General features: G+C 42.8%; 1 protein-coding gene across 1 annotated transcript in view; it reads left to right on the top strand.

The window, feature by feature from the left end:
- Positions 1 to 14566, top strand: part of LOC149473115 (structure-specific endonuclease subunit EME2-like) — a 46933-nt gene extending 32367 nt beyond the window's left edge. Inside the window, exons 3-8 of the mRNA XM_089684006.1 lie at positions 2659 to 2750; positions 6305 to 6409; positions 8487 to 8589; positions 10354 to 10469; positions 12076 to 12265; positions 14336 to 14566. Coding sequence (XP_089540132.1) covers positions 2659 to 2750; positions 6305 to 6409; positions 8487 to 8589; positions 10354 to 10469; positions 12076 to 12265; positions 14336 to 14566 — 837 coding nt within the window. The remainder of the gene's footprint in view (positions 1 to 2658; positions 2751 to 6304; positions 6410 to 8486; positions 8590 to 10353; positions 10470 to 12075; positions 12266 to 14335) is intronic.
- The last annotated feature ends 4859 nt before the right edge of the window (positions 14567 to 19425 follow it).

The following is a 19425-nucleotide window of genomic DNA, read 5'->3' as shown; positions in this document are numbered from 1 at the left end:
CAGTATTATTTCTCTTCCCCAGCAGACTCCAAGGGCATTTAAATTAAAGGTACAGTGTTCTGCACTAATATAAAGGCTCTCTGAAGCCTAGAAACCCTTTTAATAAGTTAAATTCGCAGCGAATAAATTCGCATTGAATCAAATTTCTCCCGCAAATTCGGCGAATCAGCCGAATTGAATTTTTGAATAATTCGCTCATCTCTAGTTGGAAGCTCTGAATTTATTGATGCCAAAAATAGCCAAACAACAAACATTTTCAGGGGAAGGTCAGTAATGAAGGCATCCAGGCTGTGTCAGTACTGGTTTCCTTTATGTTATTATGTTAAAAAGAGAATAATACATTCTAATAATTCATATTTTATGAGAAAAGGTTTCCATTGTATTCTTTTTATGGCACCACCTTTGTGCACAAACAGCAAGCCACTGCACACAATGTAATTCTCACACACTGTTTTCTGTAATTCCTTTTACCTATATGCAGAATACATTTTTTAAACCTGAATGCCAAATGCTAAGCATGTATATAATGTCATCATGTAATCTGGTAAGTATTCAGTAAACTATAATCAATGTATCATAAAACTAGCATACAGTGTTAAAGTGGAATTTCACACAAAAGAGGGAGTTCTTCTTTTTTGCCGCCAACTCACCCCCCAACATGTTTGGTCATACGTTGTTACGTTACGGTCATACTGGGGGGGGGGGGTCGAGCGGGTATCTAGTTTTGACAGGTATCTGCTCCCACTTCCACTTGGATCGCTTAGGCAATCCGAGTGAAACTTCGCCCAGGCGATCCAAGAGAAACTTCACCCCCACCCCCCTCTTAACCCGCAACATTTTGGGACACATCACAAGTCCCAGAAAGCTGCAAGACCATTCACAAAGTGCAGCTCAACTTGTGCATGCGCAGTAGGTAGCTGGCTGTGAAGCTGTTAGGGCTCACTGCGCACTTCAATTAATAAACATGCTTGCACCGGGCTGCCAAAGACCAGTGAGTAACCAGCCCAGGTGAGGGCGGCACTTGATCCATGGATATCTAAATATCCTTATAATGAAAGTCAGTAGCTACGGTATTTGTAGCTGCTGACTTTTAATTTTTTGGGGGGACTTTGAAAATCCTCTGACTTGATATCAGCCTGCACAGGGAGCACTAAGACTGAGAGAGGTATTCTGAGCTTATCATGGCTAACACTGGGAGCAGCCTCCAAGGGTGGGAATCAGAGGGATGAGATCATCAGTATTGGGCAGGGTGGATAAAAATCAATGCTTTTTTTAAAAAATCTGATTTTTTTATTTAAATCGGATTTTTTTTTAATAAAATTTTTTTTGAGGAAAATATATTACCATCCAAAGGTTATTCCATCATGAAATAAAGATTAGTTTTTTAATTATGTAGAATAAGGCTGTATATGTTTAATTTTTTGGGTAAATAAATTCCATGAATCCATTCACAATGTCTTGCTCTTCCAGAGGTTTTTGTAAGATTATTGGGCAGTTTCTCTGCCTACAAGATATTATCACAGATGCTTGGTTTATTTTTGCAGTTCTCAAAACTGAATTTGACTCAGCGGAGATCACATGCCTCTTCTTCACAGCAAAAATGTTTTAACATGAACAGAGTTAAGAAAAAGACCTTCATCCTAACTTCTACAAACCTATGAATACAGAATCAACCCCTTCACTGCTAAGTTTCAATAAGTTCAGTGAATAGAATAGAAACAATATTTTTCTGATTGTTTGGAGTGGAATAGATCTGCACAAGAAAAAAGTGAAACTAAGTGTGAGGAGGAAGGGGCTGACAGTCTAAGTTTCTTAAAATATATATATTTTGTTTAGCCAAATTAGTAAATAAACATGGATGTTTGTTTAAGCAAATAACATATGCTGGAATGTTATTGTTTCAGTTGAATAAATCTATTTAAATTGTTATTATTAAGGTAATGATTATTTTTCTCCTTCCTAAGTACAACAGAAAAGTTGTCCAAATATGAATGATTAACCTATTAAACTGGGGATAAAAAAACTAATATGAAAAGTTGTTATTCTAAAAATCTTCATCTACTTGCATATTAAAGATATACCAGCAAGAATTAGTCTTTATGTAGAAAACTCTGATTTAAATCAAGCCTTACTGACTAGTGATTTAAATCGTAATTTAAATCAGTTTGATTTAAATCAAATCCACCCTGGTATTGGGGGATTAAGTAAGAAAATTGTTACTCTACCGGGACCAAAGAAGAGAATTTTTACCAAAACAACAGCAAAATTATACAACAAGAACACAAACAGTAACACTAGCACTGTAATAATAATATGTTATGAGGCAAAAAGAAGTATGTGTGTGTGTGTGTGTGTGTGTGGGGGGGGGGATAAGGAGTGCACATAAGACCTACTACAAATATTTACTCAGAATGGTGATATAATGCCAGCTATTGAGAGCTGCTATCTTGGGGTGTCCTCTCTTCCTCTTAGATTTGGTTCACACCTGCAGATGCAACCAAATGCAGGTGCATTTCCATGTGTGGCATGAATGGCAGCCTGTTCATTTCCATGGACTGCTCTACACACGAGAAACACAGAAATTAAGTTCCGAACTCTTTTCATTCAGCTAACACAAAAATATTTCTGGATTTTCCAATCGCTGTTTTTATATTCCAGGATGGTCTGGATCTATGTAAAGGGAAAGAAGAGCAAATGCTGATTCTGGTGGAGCCTAGAGAATTTCTCAAGAGTGTCTTCTATTACATTCAGGTAAAATTTGGAAAGGTGAAGAACATGCAGATTTATATATATTCTGTATCTGCCACCCCTCTCTGCCAATCCCTCCACTGGCTTCCCATTGCCCAACGGATAAAATTCAAAACATTAACAATAACATATAAAGCCATTTATAACTCTGCCCCAAATTACATCACCAATCTTGTCTCCAAATATCATCCAAACCGTACTCTCCGCTCCTTGCACGACCTTCTACTCTCTAGCTCCCTTGTCTCCTCCTCCCATGCTCATCTCCAGGACTTCTCCAGAGCTTCCCCCATGCTCTGGAACTCTCTACCCCAATTTATCAGAATATCGCCTACTCTGCTCACTTTTAGGTGATCTCTGAAAACCTATCTCTTCAGGAAAGCCTATCCTGCCCTCAGCTAATAATGGAATCTTCTACTCCTCCTACCAGTCCATCCCCCACAGTTACTAACTTTTGAACCACTAGCCCCTCCCTCTTAGATTGTAAGCTCCAAGGAGCAAGGCCCTCCTATCCCTCTTGTATTGTTGCTGTATTGTCTCCCGTTATATTGTAAAACGCTGAGCAAACTGTTGGCGCTATATAAATCCTGTATAATAATATACTAATAATAATATAGGGACCCATGGGGCATATAGCTCAATATCCATGTGCCATATGTACAATAATTGCATTTGCTGAGGTCAATTATAATAGATGTAAAAAAAGGTTTACAGTATGTGTACTAGATTTTTTATTTTTTTGTGCTTAAAGTGTTACTAAACCCACAACAGTAAAATCAGTCTGTATATGCAGTAAATCATGCTTGTTATACTCACTGTGGAACCTAAGGGGTTAATCCTCTGCACTGTGTAAAAATTATGTTTGATCCAGACTTCTCTGATCCTCCCCTTCTACTGCTGTCCCCAATCCATCTGCTGATAGAACAGAGCCTTGGAGACAAGCTGCACATGCACAGTTTGGTGTGTATTGCTAGAGACCTTTTTTTATTTTCTTGGGAGAGTGCATATATCCAGCACAGGGTCAATAAGCACTGTCCAGACAGAGGTTTAGGGGTCATGCAGCCTCATAAGTCAGTCGGGAGAATGAAAACTCCTCCTACCATCTTTATCCAGTACTCTGCTGGACATTGATAGAAGTCTCAGGACTGCTCTACCCGCTGATAAAATAAAAGGTACTTAGCAGTTTATATTTACTAAAATAATTATATTTCCATGTTCTATGTACTGTGGGAGGCCAGATATAGTTAATGCAGGGTCCAGGGTTTAGTAACACTTTAAAGTGGAGTTCTACTCACTTGTCAAAAAATAACTCATTAGCTACAAAAACTGCTGACTTTTAAAAAACAGCCATTTACCTGTCCCTCGGTCCTGTGGTGTGTCTCCCGCAGCCCGTTTCACCGGCCGTCCTGGATTCCAGGAGGCCAGCAGGCCGTCATGTATTCCAGGAGGCCGGCATCTTCAGTGTGGGCACCCAGCTGTGATAGCTTGCGGCTTCACAGCCGGGTACCCACTGCACATGCGCGAGTAGTGCTGCACTTCCTGAATGGTCCTATAGTCTTCTGGGACCTGTCACGTGTCCCAAAAGACTACAGAGAGGGAGGGAGGACAACTTCTGTTTCCAATCGCCTAGGCAATCAGACCGGAAATGGGAGCAGGTACCTGTCAAATTTGGGCACCCAAAGGTGCCAGTCCTTAATGGGGAGCGGGGGAGCAGTCCTTAAAGCGGAACTTCACCTTTTGGGAGGAGCTCCGCCTTAAGGCTCAGTTTACATCTGTGCGTTTAACTGCGTTTTTATCAAGTTCCTGTGAGTTATGTGTGGATCAGTTTATTAATTTCAGTGGGCTTCCCTACATGTAGGAATCATGGTAAAGAAGCCCCTGACCCCTGTTAAAAATTATGCCGCATCAAAACGTACCCTGCATTTCAGTATGTGTGAAAACAGACGCATGGGAGTGCCATTAGGAGTTGATAAATACTACTACTACTAATAATAATAATTAATTAATTCAGAAATATTGGCACTGCCACGTGTCTGCCAAAGGACAGCCCTTTTGTTACCATTTAGTAACTTATATAAAGAGAAGTACAGACTCCTGTAGTGTTGGCTCTGAAGAAGAGGTTGTGTCCTCGAAACGCGTTAGCCAGTTGGTCATCCAGGGTTCCATCGTATGGACTCAGATGTTGTTTGGATCATACACCTTGTTCAGTTTGACATACCTGTGTTATTATGTCCATTGTGAGTATGATACCTATTTTTGTTTCTTTAATACATTATTTTAAACGATAATGCACTAGGTCGGTGCGCCCTTTTTCTGTTTCTCCATTTGTATCCAGTGTATTCGGACCACCCCGGTCTGTTGAGGGCAGCAAGCAGTGCATATTCCAGAAAATTCCAGAACATTCTTATTAGGTCTACTGAGTCCTTTCCTAGCGCAGGAGTAAAGTGTTTGTTGTACAGGATGTTTTGCGTCAGGAAAGCGCACAATTTTGTTCACAACCAACAGTAGTGTGAATCTTACCTTAGAGAGACTTGAAGTAGTAAAATGTTGCTAAATGTCTATGTATATTTCAGTTGTTTTCATTTTGGGAGATTATACGTGGAAGTAGTTTAATTACAAAGGAATATGTAAGAAAAGGCATGTACTGTAGATGGATATAGAAAAGATATGAAGTATACAGATAGAACAAAGGGGAAAACAAGGGAGTGATGCGAACTGAACCCACATTTTCTTCCACTCAGGCTTTAGATCACCTGAGCAGCCATTTTTTTTAATAACAACAAAAAGGTACTTTTTTTACTCAAAAGAATGTCATGGTAAAATGTTCCCATATTGATTCATGTGCTTTCTAATTTGTAATGATAGATCCGCTTTCATTGGTATTAAAAGCATGGCATGATCGGGGTGGAGGTTGTGTTTAATCCTTTCACTGGCACTGACGTAAGGGCAGAACTGCTTGCAGTAGGCCATGTCAGTAATCCTTTTTGCAGTTGCATTCCCTTAAGCCAAGGGTCTCCAAACTTCCTAAACAAAGAGCCATTACTGTGCTTCAGACTTTTGGGGAGCCGGATTGTGGCCCTTGGGAGTAGAAAGGTCCTAACATGAGTGGGAAAACGCAATGCCCCATTTTTGGTGTCAGTGGGAGGAATTGTGCTCCATCATTGGTGTCAATTGTTGATGTCATTAAAGGGAGTTGTGTCCCTTCATTGGGATCAGTGATGGGGGGAGGTATGGTTGGTATCAGTGGAAGAAATAGTGCCCTAAGGGCTGGAAAAAACAAGCAAAGGCCTGCATCTGGCCCCCGGGACACAGTTTGGAGACCACTGCCTTAGTCTATAAGCTAATAGCCACTACGCTGATCATGAACTTATGGCAGAGTGGTACCTGAGACTCTCCTAATTCATGAAGGGCCACAATCAGCAGCTGCCGATCATAACCAGTGAAAACATTGCCAAAGTGGTCTGGGTATGTGAGGTGAAAAAATGGACATCGGGCCCAGCAGTGAAAAAGTTAATAACAGCCTTGTAAGATCTAAAGTAGCTGATCCCTCTCCATTCCTGGCTCCTGAAAACGCCATGACTCCGACCTCTGTGTTTGGAATAGATAGGAAGTGTTCTGGAAAGAAGATCACCTTGGCTGTTTTGGGGCTACATGATTATAGAAGGTAAGTTGGATTACAGACTGCAACTTTCATTAAAGAGGACCTTTCACTTTTGAAATAATACCATTAGTCTGATTCAAGTTAAACATTTTTATTTACATTTTTTTGTCCAAAAAACTTTCTGTTCAAAGCTACAGTGTTCAATAGTCAGTCTGATTTTAAGATGCAAGTCTGGTTTACAGATTGAAATTTAAAGCAGAACTCCATGTAAAATTTTACTTTCCCATGCAGTGGGGCTGTGCGCTGCATGGGAAAACTGCTCGTTTTGTCCAGGGGTTTAGTGGAAAAGCTATATATATCCCGTCCTCCGATCCTCCGGAAAACCACGCTCCCCCAAGTCCAGCGGTGGACTGTTCCTGCCATCCTCAGGCTCTGAGACGGTCTGTTGGCATGATGACGTCAGGAACAGTCCATTGACAAGACCGCTAGTATGCGGGGGGGGGGGGAAGCGGCAAGGACCAGTGTTGCGCTCTGAGGATCATCTGATTCGGTAAGTATATTTTCACTCTTATGACCCCTAGACAAAAACGAGCAGATGGCCCGTGCAGTATGGGCACAGCACCACTGAATGGTTCAAAAAACATTTTGCCCCGATTTCTGCTTAAAGGTTAAGTGTTGAAGGTGAGGTTGCACACACATTAATAAAATCAAAAATGTGCATTTATTAAAAGAGAAGTATGGGCTATACAATGAGAAAATCTTCTACTCACCTAGGTTGATGCAGCATCAATCTGATGCTGCATCTGTCCCCCACCGGCTATCCACTGAGAATTAAGTGATCAGACACTGCTGATCGCTCAGTTCTCCCCTCCACTCTGAGAAGGGAGCAGTGATTGTCAGTGACTGGCTCTCTGCTCTGCCCCTCCAGCACTCACTGGAGTGATAGGCGGGGGTGGGAGTGGCTGGCTCAGGATATCAGTGGATTGCTGAGAAGCTGAGTCAGTTGCCGGTCCAGGATTCTGGGTGGATTCCAACCATGTGGTTAGGATCTTTCGGAGCCTGGACTGGCTCTGTGAGGTCAGAAAATGGATCACAGGAGTGCAGAACAAGCTGCACACCTATGATCCATAGGAGACGATTGGCAATGCTTCTCTTTTAAATATATGCATTCAGTCCTGCAGAGCATTGCAAGTGTAATCAGTGCATAGTGGGTGTAGTTCACAGGCACCTGCATTATTTACCCCAAGTCCTCAGTTTTTTGCTAAAAACCGTGCACTAACAACACCAGACTTCTGGTTCCAAAAGCTAACGTAACAAAGAGGTGGGTTCTCTTTTTATAGTAAGTAAAGTGCAGCACTATAAATAAGTAAATAAATTATAATAATGTCCGTATAAATGAATATTCTTATGGTGACAATCCGTGTGTAGAGTACCCACTATGGCGGTACTTCAGTGCTTGTACTTTTAAAAGTGGGGTAAGAATACGCACTCACCAGATGCGTAAATAAATTACGCATATAGATCAATGATCGGAGGTCCCCTTTAATGAAGTGGAGTCATTGATTTCCTAGAGCTCACCCCTGAATCAAGATCTACCTTATTACACAGAGGAGGGAGTTCCTGCTACACAGGTTGCTACACCCACTCATCCCTTAAAGGGGACCTCTGGTTTACTGGATCCATATACCACCCAGAAGTGCCTGACATACCACCCATACAGAGGGAGGATATCTCTATACATGGCTTAATCCGCTTCCTTAAAGGGGACCTCTGATGATTGATTTAAATGCGTAATTTCTTTACACATCTGGTGAGTGCGTATTCTTACCCCACTTTTAAAAACACAAGCACTGAAGTACCGCCATAGTGGGCACTCTACACACGGATTGTCACCATAAGAATATTCATTTTATACGGACATTATTATCATTTATTTAATTATTTATAGCGCTGCACTTTACTTACTGTTTTGACTGAAGTTTTATTTGGTTACCTTTAGTGCATAGCTGCTGACGTTGAAAGCACTCACTTTTTTATTTATTTATTTGGGGTTCTCTTTTTATGCTTGAAGACGGAAAACACTGAGATGGTATAAGTGAACTGACTGAGCTTTAATAGTAAATGTTTTTTTGACCACCAGATGTCAAAGACTGTCGCGTAAGATGGAGAGACACTCTCTAGAGCCAAGCCTTTGCTATGATGAACAGCCAGAAAGCCAAGTGACCAGGCGACATATAGATGAGGTTGGTAGCTAATCTACATTTAAATACCAGTCCTCGGTTAAAGACTTCTCCATACATCATCTTCTTTAGTATCATCTTCTAGGATTAGTTTTGGAAACTAAATTTTGAATACAATTTTTTGTTTTAAGCAAGAGCCTAAAATGAATTTTGTTTTGCTACATAGTTCTTTTACTTTGCTGCATTGTGTCCTAAAGGGGGGGGGGGGACTATGTGGCCCAGTGAGCTTATGCAATACATTTTTGTCTTAAAGTGGAACTAAAGGCACACGTACTTACCTTAGTTCTAGTTCCAACAATCTGACACCCATAAAGTCCCTGCTCGGCGCTGTTCTCTTCTCCCTGGGTTCTTTTGGACCCTGGTTTTTGTTTGTTTTGATTGGCTGATGTGGGATGACATCACTCCCATACATGTGCAGGAGTGCAGTCATCCGGGCACGCTGGGAGTTTGCCAGTTTGTGCAGTTCAGTGTACATTCTTCAGAGGACTGCAAATAGGCAGGAAAGTGTAACATTGCATTTTTTTTCTGCAATAAAAAGACTGCCTGTTCACAAATGTTTCTATTTTACATTTAGTTCCACTTTAAGTTTACATGTTCCAGACACCTCAGGTCCCATGCACACTAGACATTTAGCAACGAAGCATGAGATCCCAGCATCTTGATGCGGGCGGAAGGCAAAGGTTGCACCATCCAGCCTCACTGTCGGCAACTTGTAAAACTCTATGAGAGGCTGAAAGCTGCTGCGGCTGGACAGGCCTGGATGTTGCACTGAGTGTTCCTAATGTTTGTGGCAGTATCAGGGGTGGACTGACAACTCATGGGGCCCCCGGGCAATAGGGGATTATGGGGCCCCTGTGTCCTTGTCCAAACTCAAAAAAGCCTATGAAAAAGGTACCGGGGGCATCTCATGGGGCCCCCTACTGACCCCGGGCCCTCGGGCAGTGCCCGAGTTTCCAAATGGTCAGTCCGCCCCTGGGCAGTATGTGGCCAAGGATGAATGCTGGGAGTGCACACTGCATGTATTCTGGGTATTCGTTCCTGGGAACATACTGCCCTAAATGTTAGTACCACTCTGCGCACCATCCAGTCCCATCCATCCGCAGCAGCTTTCAGCCTCTCATAGATTTTTTCAGACTGTCAGCAGTGGGGCTGGATGGTGAACTTTTCATTTGCACCAAAATGCCAGGATTTCAGGCACGGGGGGCTAAACACCCAGTGAGCAATGAGGCTTTTATGTTGAAGCCATAATATATTTTTCAAACTAGCTTCTGGGGAGAATTTACTAAAGATTTGTCACTTTATTTAACCTTCCTGTGTAATTTACAGTAGAAACTGAGTTATTGTCAAAAATTTTTGCAAACTGACTGCCAAGTGGCAAGATCAGCCCTCTTTCTGATCAGTTTCAGAGCTGTAATAAGAATCTCAGACCTTCTCTGCATCAGTGGCCCCGGCTTAGGTGTTTTTTTTTCTTTTGTTTTTTTTTTTACTTTTTGTAGTCATGAATGTAAAATTATTTTGTAAGAAAAGGAGCGACCTTTGCATCTCTTTACAAGATCCTTTTAGATTGGGGCAGCACCTAAATATGGGCGTAACATGGTGCAAAAAGATGGAGTTGCCCTTTAACTCTGATTTTTCTCTAGTTTATTATCACTGTTAGGCATGCTGTCAAATCTAAATTTTAATGTGAAAGCATTATGTATATTCTAATAAAGTTTTCTCTGTGATGTCACCTTCTTTGATAACTGTTATCCTCCTCTGTGGAGGTAGGCACTTATCTTTCTACAGCTGTACCATGAGACCGAAGTCTTATTCTTGGATACATGGAGAGAACTGGGGCAACATGTGTGTGCTGTGACCAAGAGTATAGCTCAGCGCCCGTTCCGGTGAGTTCACAAAAAAGTGACTGGACAATGTAAATTCCTTGTGAGTGAAAGGTTATACAAGTGACATGAGCAGCCTTATAATCATTTCCTGCTTTAATGGATTATTTAGATTTCTGTTTTTCAGCAAATCAGCATTTTCAGGTGGTATAAAGGAAAAAGAATTTACATTTAAAATGAATTGTCTATTTTGAATCCACTGAATGCCTACTAAATTATTTCCGTTTTAGGTGTACGCCAATAACCAAACTGCAACATCTTGAAATAACATACACTTAGAGCAGAGCTAAACCCTCTTGCCCTTTACAGCCAAGGAAGCTATTTTCTTAGCCTCTGTTTAATCATTTGACCTCTCGAAGGTTTTACCCCCTTCATGACCAGGGAATTTTTTTTATATTCACCACTGTGCTACTTTAACTGGCAATTGCTCAGTCATACAACACTGTACCCAAGTGAAATTTGAGTCTTCTTTTGGTGTTATTTTTTATTATATAAACAAAAAAAAAACCCAAAAAAGTTTGGGGAAATAAAACACAATATTTTCTACTTTCTGTTATAAAAAATAAAGAAATGTAAAAAATCTAATTTCTTCATAAATTTAGGCCAAAATGCTGCTACATGTCTTTGGTAAAGGAAAAATCCCACTAAGTGTATAATAATTGGTTTGTTTGAAAGTTATAGCATCTAAAAACTATGGTGTATATATACTGGAATTTACGCAGCTTTAACGCTGTGCTGGTGATCAGTGACTTACAGTTGGACTGTGATAGTGTGGTGGGCAATCTAGTGCTAACAGACCGTCACTGGGAGGTAAATTAAATGACACTGACATCACTAATACAGTGATCAGATATAATACTTTACACTGTCCCTGTACTAATTACACTGGCTTGGAAAGGGTTCACATCAAGGGGCAGTCAAGGGGTTAACTGTGTGCCTAACAAGTGTTGTATGTGTAATATGTGCTGCTTTTACTAAGGCCCCTTTCAGACGGGGTGGACCAGTCAGCGGATCAACTGTCTTCTATGAGCGGTCGAATGGAAAACAACCGCCTGTGTGTTTCCATCCAACTGCCATCCCATCCGATCCGGTGGACAGAAGGGGAATGGATCCCCATCCATCTCTTTTCGACGGATCAAATCGGATTGGATGTCGTTGGGTGTAAACAGACACATGTCCATTTACACCCGCCGCTCCATAGAGGAGAATAGAGGTTTCAATGGGTCCACCTGAAAAACGGGCAGATGGACCCGATCAGAACGTCTATGTGAAAGGGGCCCAAGAGATCTGGCTGTTTTTTTTCCCTGCTTTTCAGGGAGAAGAAACAGACAGATCGCTGTTCTGTGTACAGAGTCCTGTGTGTTTGTAAACACAGGGCTGTGTGCTGTGAATGGATACAGCCAATCAGCAGGTGTCAGCCATAAATCATTGGATGAAACCTGCTGACAAAATTGCACAGTGTCCAGTCTCAGTGGGGGTCAGCAGTGGGCACACGCATGCATGCCCCAAATTTTTCTTTTCTTTGCAGCAAACATTGAGGTCAGATGACCTATAAGTGATGGTGCAGCAAGGTGGACCGTGGTAAACAACGTTCTCTCTCTGTCTGCAGGTTGCACTGGGAGGCTCAGAGCTACTCCTTCTGCACCTCAGCAGGCACCTGGCGAGGGTGGGGACCCAAAGGATCGCTCACTGGCTTACCATTGGCCTGGAAGAGACAGATTCAGCAGTTTAATAGAGTCAGTCCAGCAATGGCTGCAACTATAACAGAGGCCTATCCTTCTCCACAACTCCTTATGCAGGTCAGTGTCTTTGTGTAATGTGTTTTCTGCCCAGGATCCACATGCAATGGGGGAGATTTACTAAAGCTGGTGCAGCTGTGCATAGTAACCAATCAGCTTCAATCTTCAGCTTGTTCAGTTATCCTTTGACAATAAAACCTAGAAGCTGATTGGCTACCATGCACAACTGCACCAGATTCTGTGTGCACCAGTTTTAGCAAATCTCCCCCACTATTTTTCACACTAAAGGGAAAGCTTGAGCATCTGCAGATATTAGACAGAGGAGTGTATAGCCATAGGGATCATTGGTCACTCCTATCAAAACAATGGACCATCTTCTAAGGCAGGGTCTCCAAACTTTCCAAACAAAGGGCCAGTTTAACCTCTTGACACATGCAAATGTGCGGCCTCCCGGTGTCTGGGCCTAGACGCTGAGCGGCCGCACATTTGCGTTCTATTAAAAAAACATATGTGCTGAGAGCACACGCCTGCGCACTCCCAGCACACATGTCCAGTACTCATGGAAAGGTCCCAATCTCCTCTTTCGATCGCGACCTTTCCCGATCATGTGACAGTGTGTCACGGCGGTCACATGACGCTAAACCCTGCCCCGCCTCCCGACTTCTGAAACCCTTAAAGGGCCAGGAGGCGCCGGTGCCAAGGGGTAATGTCCTTTAGACTTTCTGGGGGCTGGATTAGGAGTAAAAAAAGTCCCTGATGTTAGTGGGGAAAAGTCATTGACGCCATCTTTGGTGTCATTGGGAGGAAATTTGCCTCATCATTGGTATCAGTGAGATAAATTCTGTCCCATCTTTGGTGTCATTGGGAGGAATTGTGCCTCATCGTTGGTGTCATTGAGATGAATTGTACCCCATCATTAATGTCATATGGCCCTATTGTTAGTGTCATTGGGAGAAATTGTGTCCCATCCTTGGTGTCATTGGCAGGAATAGTGCCCCATCATTGGTGTCAGTGAGGGTAATTATGCCCCATTGTTGGTATCATTGGATGAAATAGTTCCCCAAGGGCCAGATAAAAGCAAGTAAAGGGCCGCATCTGGTCCCCTGGCCACAGTTTGGAGACCACTGTTCTAAGGCATGCCGTAGAAAAGCACATATCTGAAATTGACTGGAAGTAAGACATTTACTTAGTTACATCAAGCTGATGTACAGTATATATAAAAATAGACCTTGTTTTTTAATTGCTTGTATAAGATGGTTTTGAAATTTTACAATCTTTCCCAAAGCCCCTCTCATCTACTATTCCCCACTGACAGGTAAGCTCAGTGGCCAATAGGGAGGCACAGGAGCCAGGAGAGGGGGAGGGGGTGTCAACCCTCACCATTACTCTTTTAAGGCAATATTTGCATATTCGAGCACCCCAGAATATGGGGATCTCTGGTGGATCTGGAAAATATTAAAAGGAAAGTGCTTCAAGTATTTCTTAGACTTTACCATACTAGTCTGGAAGGTATTAAAAGGAAAGTGCTTCAAGTATTTCTTAGACTTTACCATATTAGTCTGGAAGGTATTAAAAGGTAAGTGCTTCAAGTATTTCTTAGACTTTACCTTACTAGTTTAATAGAAACATACATTGATGCTGTTCTGTAATCATTATTACATCATATTAATGTATTTTTTTCAGTGTCAGCAGTGTAAGCACCATGTTTGGCTTGGTATCAGCCTGCATTCCCCTGTACAGCAGAGCTCAGAAAGGAGGAAGCACAATCAGCCAGGTGTTGCTGCAGTGCAAAAGGAGCATGCTGATAAAAGAGCAGTGATGAAGGGATGAGCGCAGTGTGCTGCTTCTCCTTTCATTGCCCTGACACAGGGTGGGGTGGAAAATAGATCTGTAAGTAAAAATGAATCCACAGCAGAGACAAATCAAGTCCCCTCCCCTTCCAGGCAGGGATGTGCTGTGAGGCAGAGCTGTGTAAATGGTAAGACCGGATGGACAGAAACACAAATCCTTTAGCAGGTAAATAAGCTCACATGTACGCATTTCATCTGTTCCGTATTAATTCTAGTAGTCGGTGTATAAAGCTGATGTTATTCAAAGAAAGTAAATTCTGTATCTTTTCTCTCTATCCAGGCATATGTGGCATGTAATACTGATAAAGAGAGACTATCTCTCCTCAGTAACCTGAGGGTACCACGTGCTGGAGGTGCCACAGATGATATGGAGTATCCAGATGAAGATGTCACACAGTCTAATGACCAAGACCAGACAAGAGAGAGGCGCATTGGTCCTGATTTGTCACGACGCATCTGGCTGTTCATGACCTCAACCAATCCAGAACTGGTATTGGACTTAAATTCCTAGTACATAATCACTGGTGCTTTTGTACTGTTATTTGGCAGTAAAGTATTTATAATAAAAATATGTTTCCAATCATTGCAGTAAGGAAAATGTGCCTGTGTGTTTTAATGACTGGCTCATTCGCACCCTATGGAAAGATCTATAGTCACTTTAGATCAGTGGTTGTCAACGTATGAGATAAAGGGGGCATCAAATGTGGCCCCTGACATCACCAAAGGACCGCACATACTGTTCAATATATGTAATGCTTGAGTGGACTGTCGGAGACTTCAGACTTTAATAGATGAAAATGAGGGCTAGAGAGTGTAGACGTGCCACATTTTGGGCTGGGGGTGTGCTTTTGAAGACAATAGAAAACAGGGAACACGTTACATGAAACTAGTAAACATCAATTCTATTGCCCCAATCGATGTTTCCACTATAGACCACTAAGGTCTGAGGGCCACACATCATATATGAAAGGGCCACATGCCTACAGTCAATAAAGTGGTACTTTAGCTAAAATAATAAAAATGGGCAAACAGGCAGGAAGTTTAATGCAGAAAAGACATGCTTTGTCTCTTCTGCACTGAAGTTACTTACCTGCTGATGATTTTTAGGTGACAGGTTCTCAGTCTAAAAGATGTCTCCTCTGTACTTCACTGAGTGTACTGCAATGCAAATCGCACTGCAATACATTCCTTCCCGACTCTGCTAGCCAACGAAAGTGACAAGTGACCTGGAAAAGATGTCATACACATAGTTTTCTGGGTCACAGCAAGAAGGGGAGGAGAGTGGACGTGTGTCCACTCTCCTCCCTCCCCTCCACCACATAAAATACCCCTCAAAATAATTATGAGGCCACTCCCATATACACTATATTGTCAAAAGTATTGTTCGGCCTGCCTTTACACGCACATGAACTTTAATGGCATCCCAGTCTTAGTCCATAGGGTTCAATATTTAGTTGGCCCCGACCTTTACAGCTTCAACTCTTCTGCTGTCCACGAGATTTAGGAGGGTGTCTATGGGAATGTTTGACCATTCTGCCAGAAGCACATTTGTTAGATCAGGCACTGATGTCGAACGAGAAGGCCTGGCTCACAGTCTCCGCTCTAATTCATCCCAAAGGTGTTCTACCGGGTTAAGGTCAGGACTCTGTGCAGGCCAGTCAATACCTTCCACCCCAAACTCACTCATCCATGTCTTTATGGACCTTGCTTTGTGCACTGGTGCGCAGTCATGTTGGAACAGGAAGGGGTCATCCACAAACTGTTCCCACAAAGTTGGGAGCAGGAAATTGTCCAAAATGTCTTGGTATGCTGACGCCTTAAGAGTTACCTTCACTGGAATTAAGGGGCCAAGCCAAACCCGTGAAAAACAACCTCACACCATAATCCCCCCTCCACCAAACTTTACACTTGGCACAATGCAGTTTGCCAAATACCAGTCTCATGGCAACCGCCAAACCCATCGGATTGCCAGACAGAGAAGCGTGATTGGTCACTCCAGAGAACACATCTTCACTTCTCTAGAGTTCAGTGGCGGCATGCTTTACACCACTGTATCCGATGCTTTGCATTGCGCTTAGTGATGTAAAGCTTGGATGCAGCTGCTCAGCCATGGAAACCCATTCCATGAAGCTCTCTACACACTGTTGTTGAACTAATATGAAGGCAGCCTTTAGCTATTGACTCTGCAGACAGTTGGTGACTTTGCGCACTGTGCGCTTCAGCATGCACTGACCCCGCTCTGTGATTTTACATGGCTTAATTGCTGTTGTTACCACTTTGTTACAATACCACTAACAGTTGACCGTGGAATATTTAGTAGCAAGGAAATGTCACGGATGGACTTATTGCACGGGTGGCAACCTATCACGGTACCACACTTGAATTCACTGAGTTCCTGAGAGCGACCCATTCTTTCACAAATGTTTGTAGAAGCAGTCTGCATGCCTAGGTGCTTGATTTTATACACCTATGGCCATGGAAATGATTGGAACAGCTAAATCCAATGATTTGGAGGGGTGTCTCAATACTTTTGGCAATATAGTGTGTATGGAGGGAGGGGTGTAGAGGTGAACAGAGGAAGGGAGTGGCTGCAGAGGTGAGCAATGGAGGTGATATGGGGGGTGCAGTGGTGACCAGTGGATGGAGGGTGGTACAGAAATGACCAATAGAGGAAGGATGCAGAGGTGACCAGTGGATAGAAGAGGGGGGGGGTTGCAGAGATGACCAACGTATGAAGGTAAGGGATGCAGAGATTGCTGGTGAATGGAGGTGGGGGTAGAGGTGACCAATGGATGGAAAAGGGGTGCAAAGGTAAGCAGAGAAGGAAGGAGGTACAGCAGTGACCAGCGGATGGAGAGGGTGCAGAGATGACCAGTGGATGGAGGGGGTGCAGAGGTGACCAGTAGATGATGGGAGGTGGGTAAAGAGGTGACCAGTGGATTAAGGAAAGAGGTGGAGAGGTAACCAGAGGATGGAGGTGGGGGAAGAATTGACCAGCAGGTGGAGGGGGTGCAGAGGTGATCAGTGGATGAAAGGAGGTCGGGGCAGTGTAGGATCGTCTTTAAATTTTAAGTCAATGTAGAACTCTCCATTTTTTTTCTGTGGTCAGCGTAATTGCTCCATTACATTGGTGGTTAATGTAAATGTTCCATTATATTGGTGGTCATTGTAATGCTCAGATTACATTGGTGGTCGGGGTAGAAAGCCCTCATACTGACCACCAATGTAAAGGGGGATCTGAAGATTTTACACTTTGAAAAAAAAACTAATTTGCTCATGTTCGCCAGGGCAATCTTCTTCCTACTGACCACCAAAGTCAGGGCATTCTTCTTCCACCAGACAATGATGCCAGATATTCAGCCTCCCACTAACCACAAGTATTTGTTTCTAACCACTGAAGCTAAGGCATTTTCCCCTACTGACCACTGCTGCTGAGGCTTCTTCCTTCCACTGATGCTGGGGTATTTGTTCTGCCATTGACCAGAAATGTAAGTACATTCTCCAGCACTGCTATGTACATTGCATAGTCCTGACCGCTATGCTCTATATACGGTTTAGAGCAGTGGTTCTCAACCTTCCTAATGCCGTGACCCTTTAATACAGTTCCTCATGTTGTGTTGACCCCCAACCATAAAATTATTTATCCAGTAATTATAATTCATGAGTGTCGTTTTACCTCCAATACTGCTGCTTTCAACACAGCAGCTGCTTTCTACACAGTAGCTGCTCTTTACACATCGGAAATATGTGTTTTCTGATGGTCTTAGGGGACCCCTGTGAAAGGGTCGTTTGACCCCCAAAGGGGGCGCGACCCACAGGTTGAGAACCACTGGTTTAGAGCGTCACATAGACCTGATATGCTATGTTATGTTTTACATACAGTAATTATGCATAAAGTGTTTATTTTCTCAAAAGTTGCTCATTGCTGTGTAGTTTGTAACTATTTTAAACCAATACTAAAGGATACTTATTTTGCTTTAAAATAAAAAAAGATGTTATACTTCCCTGCTCTGTAGAAGGATATTCTGTGATATTGCACAGAGCGGCTCCTTAACTCCTCTTTTGGGGTCCCCTGCCAGTGCTGTCTGCTCCCCTTTCCTCTGGGTGCCCCTTCAGTAAGCCGTGTGCTAAGGGGGCACCCGTGCAGCAGCTGTTCCGAGCAAGGCTGTGTGCATCCATAGACACACACAGCACTGGTAAGCCACATCTGTGCTCCCTCCTCAGAAGTTTGATGACAGCAGTAGGAGCCTTTGAACCCAGGAAGTGGAGGGGCAGTGCTGCAGCCAAGACAGCACGGGATTGGTGAGATGAGCCAGCTAGATGTTTAGGGGCAGGGGGGCTAGGACAGGTATTGCAGTACTTTTTTAACTTTAATGGTAAAAAAGGTTTTGCATTTAGAAGCACTTTAATGAAATTCTTCTTCAAGGTAGGCTCAGACAAAGTGTTAGCTATCTGTCTATATTCTGTTTCATTTCAGTAAAATATTCCTTTAAGTTAAAGTGGAACTACACTGCATTTGAGCACCACAAACCAAGATCGCTATTTAATTCATTTTTAATATGCAAAGCAAACTCCCCCATCAAGCCATGTCTCCATGGTTTATTGTCCTTTTATAAATCACTTTGAAAAACAACTCCCTAGCGTTTCTGGCTGCTGCCATCTTGAGTAAGGGCAGATGATTCATGTAGCATTCACTTCCTGGAATTTATCTGCCCTTAGCTCAGGAATACAGGCAGGAAGGTGTGCTTAGCTGAGAAAACCCCTCCTCCCCTCCCGAAGACTCCTGGGATGTATGACCTCATTTGCTGGCAGCAAAAAAATTAAAATAATCAATGTTGAGAAAGTGGAGTTCCACTTTAAGCAAGGTGGGTGGGGTGAGGGAAAGTAAGTAAACATGTCGCTTTTCATAAATTACACTACATGGCCCCCATCCTTTATTTTCCATACATGAGCATCCATTACCTGTGATTGTGCAAACCGGGACATCCTGGTATATGTTGGGCAGCACAGTGGCTAAAATGTTAGCACTTCCACCTGGCAGTACAGGGTCGTTGGTTCAAATCCAAACCACAGCACCACTTGCCTGGAGTTTGCATGTTCTCCCTGTGCCTGCTTGGGTTTCCTCCGGGTACTCCGGTTTCCTCCCACACTCCAAAGACATGCTGGTAGGTTAATTGGCTCCTGACTAAATTGTCCCTAGTATGTGTATGTATGAATGTGAGTTAGGGACCTTAGATTGTACGCCCCTTGAGGGTTAGCGACTGATGTGAATGTACAATATATATGTAAAGCGCTGTGTAAATTGATGGCACTATATAAATACCTGGAATAAATAAATATGTGGAGATTATATTATTATTATTATACAGG

Source organism: Staurois parvus, unplaced genomic scaffold (genome assembly GCF_062004578.1).
Source record: "Staurois parvus isolate SC_StPar_1 unplaced genomic scaffold, SC_StPar_1.0 ptg000018l, whole genome shotgun sequence".
In the NCBI taxonomy this organism is placed as follows: Eukaryota; Metazoa; Chordata; class Amphibia; order Anura; family Ranidae; genus Staurois; species Staurois parvus.
This window is presented reverse-complemented; position numbering and strand designations above follow the sequence as displayed.